At 40.0% G+C, this 6,846-nt stretch overlaps 1 protein-coding gene across 1 annotated transcript in view; it reads right to left on the reverse strand.

Moving 5' to 3' along the window:
* The window catches only part of LOC132819020 (KN motif and ankyrin repeat domain-containing protein 1-like), a 29,166-nt gene extending 22,798 nt beyond the window's left edge, over positions 1–6,368 (reverse strand). The window contains exons 1-2 of the mRNA XM_060830273.1: positions 6,309–6,368; positions 760–2,979 (exon numbers count right to left, since the gene is read on the reverse strand). Coding sequence (XP_060686256.1) covers positions 760–2,979; positions 6,309–6,330 — 2,242 coding nt within the window. The 5' untranslated portion in view covers positions 6,331–6,368. The remainder of the gene's footprint in view (positions 1–759; positions 2,980–6,308) is intronic.
* Positions 6,369–6,846: the final 478 nt, after the last annotated feature.

Consider the following 6,846-nt stretch of genomic DNA (forward strand, 5'->3'; position numbering starts at 1 on the left):
TCCCATAGTATCCAGGGCTCAGTCGGTTGGGTTGATTAACCATGATAAATGTGGAGCTACAGGGAGGGTTGGGGTTGGATCTGGGTGGGATGCTCTTCAGACCATCAGTGCAGATTTAATGGGCCAAGTGGCCACTTTTCACACTGTAAGGATTCTACGATAAATGTATCTAACAATGAGCTTATTTAACGTTGTGCACACCCAACCAAATAACATGCGAGCCTTTTAATTTTGGAATCTTCTCCGCTATTATTTAATTGCCTTTTCAGACAATTTTGGTTTTTATTTTATGTGACTGACAGTACTTTACTCACTCAGACTTTTGCAACAATTTCTTGGCTGTTTTGTTTTCTGCTGCCTTTCATTCTGGATGCTGATTTAGCAAATCATGTTGAGATGTTAGTGTTGGGCAATTACTCTCAGCTTCCCTGAGCTGTGAGAGCCGTATAAACCCCAGCAGTCATTGGTAAGCAGGGATTTTTGCTAAAAACATCTGCGAGTGGCATATATAATGAGGATCAGGTTCAACTCCGATCCTTCTCCTGGCCAAATAACCCAGTAACCTTCAGCAGCTGGGCAAACATGCCAAACATAAGCAGTTGACTTATGGGACTACTTCAGCAGGTATCCCCATGGACCTAGATCACCTTAAAGAAAGAAAGACAGTGAATAGAAATAACAAAGAATCGTTTTCTTACACAGTTGCCTCTGAAGAATATCTGAATATTAAGTGTACCATTATATATTAAGGGAACTCACTTGCTTCACATTCTCTTCTTTGAGAGCTCCCTCCTGATTGGTTACGTACAGCATTTGTTGAGGGCAATGGTTGAAGAGAGTTCATTAGTTGACTGCTGAGAGACTCAATACTGGAACAAAGTTTCTTAAAGTTCACTGCCAACTCAGGATAATTCTGCTCCAAAAAAGATTGCTGTTTGCACAAAAGTTCCTCAATTTTTTTAATACACTGTTCTGTTTCAGGATTTGTTGAAATTAACTCGGATTTAGGTTGCATGAATGTACCCAAAGTCACATCCTGGGAATCTGAATGTTGACAATTGAATTCTTTCTCACATTCACTGCATTGGCTGCCTGTGATAATCAAATGTCCTTTATCACTCTTGATCATATCATGGCTGTTAGTAATAGACCTGCCGTGCTTGCTGCTTAGATTGTCAGAATTGCTCGTTATCTTGTCGCCTCCAACTCCAGTCGGTTTTACTTCTTTGTTCCCTCTGTGAGACGCACTAATTATATCATGAGTGCAGTGCAATGATTGTGCATGCTCGGTCTCGACAGCTTTGCTGCACATCCTGATTGTAACATCTGTTGCTTTGTCACTTGTTTCAACTGTTGCCATAATGTTTGCATCATGGACACTGATACAGTCTGTGTTGACTCCACGAGTTTGCGTCTCTTTTAATGTTGTGATTGTTACGTTCACAGTACAGTCTCCACAGCCCACTGACCGAGTGAATGGGCGGAGGTCAAGTCTGTCCATGTATTTTCCCTTTGCTTCACTTGGCTTTGGTTCAGAAGCCTCAACGTTGTTTCGTTGATTACTTGTCATATCAGATTCAGACTGGTCTTGTTGTTCATCTTTCTTTTCCAAATGCATAGCCTGGTCTCCTTGTGGTGTCTTTGGGTCGAGGCTAACCCTGATGTCATCAAGTGTTGCACCTTGGGAGTCAGGCTTTCCTTCATGAGTTCCGCCTTCAAACTGCTTCCCCATTGTGGAGACAGTGGTTCTTAGTTCATTAATAGCAAGTTTCTTTGGGCTAGTGTGTGCCCCTCGTGCCAAACCCACCTCCGCTTCAGTAACCTGAATGCCCACATCCTTCATTCTGTGCTCATCACCTCCTACGGCAGACGAGGTCTGAAGTAATTCATTGTGAGGAACAGGGTCAAAGCTCTTGTTTTCACTTACTGCAAAAGTTGAAGTGAATTTATTTTGATAATCCAGGTCAGAAATTCTTTCATGTTTCAAACTGGCATTTGTCATAAATAATTCAGAGGATGGACTTTTACTTAAACATAACACTTGCCCTTCGGAGCCAATTGTTGTTATTGCCGAATGGCCTTGACTTCCTTTATTGATGCACTCAGTTTTGTTGATATTGCCATTGGCTTTTTCTTGTAACTTATAACTTGTATTCCGCACAGTGCTTTGTTGATTTTTTATTTGAATATGAAGCTGTTTATTCTTTTCCTGCAACATAAGTATCTGTTTTTTAAGTTCAGAAATGTTTTTTACTTGCTCCTCCACCTTTTTGGATTTATCTTGAGAAATCCTAAATTGTTCCTGTATCTGAGAGAGCTGTGTTGGTGTCAGCTTCGACTGTGATGTTGCGTCAGCTGTGGTGGAGTTCTCCTGGACAGCTACGTCAGCCGATGTACTGAGGACATCACTATCCAGGCACTTTAATTTCTGCTGGAATGAGGAACGGTTTCCTTGCTGTTCTTCCAAACTCAGTTCCTTGAAATCAGTGGGCACGCTGGCTGCCCGAAGAAAAGAAGGTCTCCCCCAACTTGGAAATTTCTCATTCCCTTTCAACCGTGCCCTGGTGTCAGATATTGTCTTTACAGATCTGTAGTCGTGCTTGTTGCATTCTGATAATACTGGGTCGGCGTTACACGGGGAACGCATGAATACGTTTTGAATGCCAGTCACTTTACATCCATTAGCCTGTTCCCAGGAAGGAGGTGCCAACCACTTCTCCCTCTGGTTTCTGCAGGGATGAGATTCAGCCGAGGGGAGCCGTGTAACAGGCATGCTGAAATTTCTTGGCAATGTGCTGCATTTTTGTTGCTTGGCTTTCTTGTGTATTTTAACTTTCCTGATGGTATTTCCTTTCTCTATGTCATCCACATACTTCAGAAAGTCCAGATCCAGGTGGAAACCATAAGGAGTTTCCACGGAATATGGAGATTCATTCTTTCTGTCTGCACTGGTGCACATGCCAGACAACTTGATGTTGGCTTCAAAACATTAAGAAAATTACTATTAAATGATAAGATTTGCATTTCACAAAGCATCCATGTAAATCCAGCTCATTAATTGTATAATCCTAATCAAAGATCTGTTATATGATGCTGACACAGATATAACAATTCGTATCCTCCTTTAAAACCATTTGCTGTTTTTAGAAGTCCAATAAAGTGAATCTCACGAGTTAATATTTATTAACACTTCTATTTAATTTACAAGATTCAAATAACTTCAAAAATCCATAATTGTCTTTATTGAGAGCTGACATTAGATTAAAATTTGCATTCAAATTTCTCCAAATTGTCACTGTTTTGGATTGTTAGGTTCCCCAAAAGCTCAAGGAGTAGGTCAGTCATTCAAAGCAAGGGAGGGAAATGGACCCCGATCACGTGTAATTACTTCAGGTTTGGATCATCAGAAAGCAATCAGGAACAGAAAACTGCAGGAGTTACATTGCTTTCCCTCGTCAATGTCAATTATTAACTCAGTGCTGAGCGTATGTACATCCAGGAATATAAATCATGGAATGAACAAAATCCAAAAAGCACATTGAAACATCTCTATCAATCTGCCCTATCATACAACTGTACCTTATGTGTCTAAATTATCTCAGCCTTGGTCCTGCTTAGACATACCAGAACCTAAACTTCTGTTGTGGTTCTATCAGCTCTGCACAATAATGGTGTAGAGTTATATTTATGTTGTTTCTCCAGGGACCTGTCCTTCTACCACTGAACTTATGGCTGAACAAAAAGTGTGTTGATGGCTGGTGTTGCGCAGTAAATACAGTTGAGGACCAAGCTGAGTTCAGAAGGTACAGAAGGGAGTTGTAATAGCAAAAATGAGAATCAGAGATAGATCTTGCAAATAGCCCTACGTATAAGGAACTCCTAAAGTCTTCCATATTCACACCAATAGTGAAAAAGGTGATAAAAAGAGCAAGGATAATTCAGGACCAAAAACAATACTTACACTTTGAGGCAAGAGGCATGAGTGAGTTGTTAAATTATTACCATACATCTGCCTTTGCCTATGAGGCAGGTATTGACACCATGACATTGATAGAGGAGGAAACTCTCCAGAGCTGTCTAATAATATCTCAGAGCAGGTGGATTAGGAAATATTTTAAAATTAATCAGGAGATGGTATTGGATAAGCTGTTGAGAAGGCATGGAAATCAGATGAAATATACCGTCAGTTACAGTGCAAGTAGAAATTGCAGGGACACTGGCAATTATCTTTCAAGCTTCTCTGGATTTTAGGTTGGTGCCAAAGACCTGGAGAATGGTAGAAATTACTCCCTTTTTCTAGAAAGGTAAAGTAGACAGGCCCAGAAATTAAAACCCAGTCAATTTAACTTGAGTGATGGGGAAACTTCTAGAAACAATTATTTGGGATAGAATTAATAGTCACATGGAAAAAATTTGGATCAATTTGGTAGAATCAGCATGGATTTGTTGAGGGAAATTATATCTTAATGAGTGGAGGTGTTTTTTGAAGAGGCAACATAGAGGATTGATGAAGGGTAAGTTGTTGATTATGGTGTACATAGATTAGCGAAAGATATTCAATACACAGTCACATACAACAGATTTTTGAGGAAAATTATAGTCACAGAATAAAAAGGATGGTAGCAAAGAGGATACAAAATTGGCTGCGAGATGGGAAATAGAGAGTTGGGAAATAGAGTGATGGAGTTCCCCATGGGTCAGTATTGGGGCCCTTACTGTTCCTACACATTAATGAGCTGGATTCTGGTTTGAAGGGGATAATGTCAAAGTTCATGGATGACAGAAAATTTGGGAGAATGGTAAACTGTGAGGAAGACGGTGTAGAATTTCAAAAGAACATTGATGGATCAGTTGAGTGAGTGGACAGGTGGCAGATGAAGTTCAATGTGGAGAAGTGTGAGGTGATGCTCTTTTGTGTGAAGAAGACGGAAAGTTAGTATAAAACAGGAGGAATTATTCTATAGGAGCAGAGAAACCTTGGTGGATACGTTCGTGAGACCTTAAAAGGTGGGAGGAAAATTGGAAAGAAATATCAATAAAACACACAGTATTCTAGGTTTTGTAAATAGGAGCGGAGAGTAAAACCAGGAAGGTTAGGCCGGGCCTCTATAGGACACTGGTTAGACCCCAGCTGGTTTATTGTTTACAGTGCTGAGCACCACACTTTAGGAAGGATATGAACACAGAGGAAGTGCAGAAGAGGTTTAACAGAAGAATAGAGATTTATTAGAAAAATAATTCCAGAAATGAGACACTTCAGATATGAGGGAGGATTAGAAAAGTTGGGACTGTTTTCCTTGGAAGTAGGTGAGAAGTTTTCAAAATCACCAGGTATCTGGATAAGGATAATGTGCCTTCTGGTTCTCAAAGTGCTCTGCACAAGAAGCAAATGTGAGGTGAGGAGAAAGCTTCTCCACACGAAGGGTAGTTAGAGCTGGACTGTACTGTCAGGAGGTGTGATACAGGCAGGTTTAATTGAAGCCTTCAAGAGGGCAATTTAGTGACTTATATTGAAACAAGGTGCAAGATTACAGGGAAAAGACTGCACTTAAAATGCTCAGAGAGCCAACACAGGAATGAACTGAATACCTCCTGCACTATAATCATTCTGTAATTGAGACAATCCCAACACAAACTCTTTCTTCAGTCGATCAGCCGTTTCATTTTTGAAGAAATTAACCAATCTAGCATGAACTGTTTCTGCAAAGCATTGTGCTACTACCCATTTTTTCAGATCAGTTTCTATTCAGATATTAGTTAAAGTTGTGCATCTGCACTCTCAGTCCCAGTTAACCGACAAGCTTACACCCAAAGTACCTGGCATTCTGAGCGATTTAAAGAGAGTATCGTAAGTTGCCTAATCGTCTACCACTTTCTAGGATCTTAACATATCAACATTCCACATCTGCCTGTGTTGAGCTAACAAATCTGACTGGACGATAGCAATGCTCAGTATCACTGGGTTAGGGTGGGCAGGTGGGAGAGTGGAGACAAAATTCAGAAGATTTCTGTTCCTAAATGCTTACTAATGATGGAAACCAGATTAGTACCCGGAGAGTGTAGGATCTAAGTGTAGCTCCAGAAGTTCACATTCACTCTGTTTGGATTTATGAAAGAGTATTGACATTCATAGTTCCTCGCCAAACAACTGCATCAGGAGATGAGAAGGAAAAGAACAAAGTTGGTAACAAAATAAAAGATCCAAGGCATGTTTCCCACCCCCAAATCTGTACAACACTACAGGTGCAGTTACCCACTCAGAGGGCAATGCCCTTGAAGCCAATTTCATTAAGACGTAATATTCCTACCTGGATGAAGTATCTGTGACATTCTATTCCTTTTGTTAGTAAACCAAACCACGATAAAGCGATAAATCAAACTGACTGAGCTGCAAACTGAAATGGAAAAATAACATTAAATTCTTAAATTTTACATGTTTAGCTTAAACAAACATTGCTCAATATTTTGTGTACCATCAGTAACAGTACATGTTACTGATTCACTACACATGTTGCAATTTGCTACTACCTGATACTGCACTGGGCCTTGAGGTACAAAGTCCATTGGTAGCTAAACTGATGAAGCAGTTAGTACACAAAATCAGAAACTTGAGATTTATTGACAAAGTTACAATAGATTTCTTTTAAAAAACATCTATGCCAATTTAAAAAAAATTGACATGAGCAAATCACTGTGGTCATGTTTCTATTCAGAGTTCCAGTTTCAACAAAGTTTGGAGATAACAATGCATGATGTAATTGCCTGTGGGTAGCCAAAGCCAGAAGTTAAGGTGAAAGTCAGTGATGGGGAAACTATTGGATGCAATGCTGAGGGACAACATTAACC

Source organism: Hemiscyllium ocellatum, chromosome 9 (genome assembly GCF_020745735.1).
Source record: "Hemiscyllium ocellatum isolate sHemOce1 chromosome 9, sHemOce1.pat.X.cur, whole genome shotgun sequence".
Lineage (NCBI taxonomy): Eukaryota > Metazoa > Chordata > Chondrichthyes > Orectolobiformes > Hemiscylliidae > Hemiscyllium > Hemiscyllium ocellatum.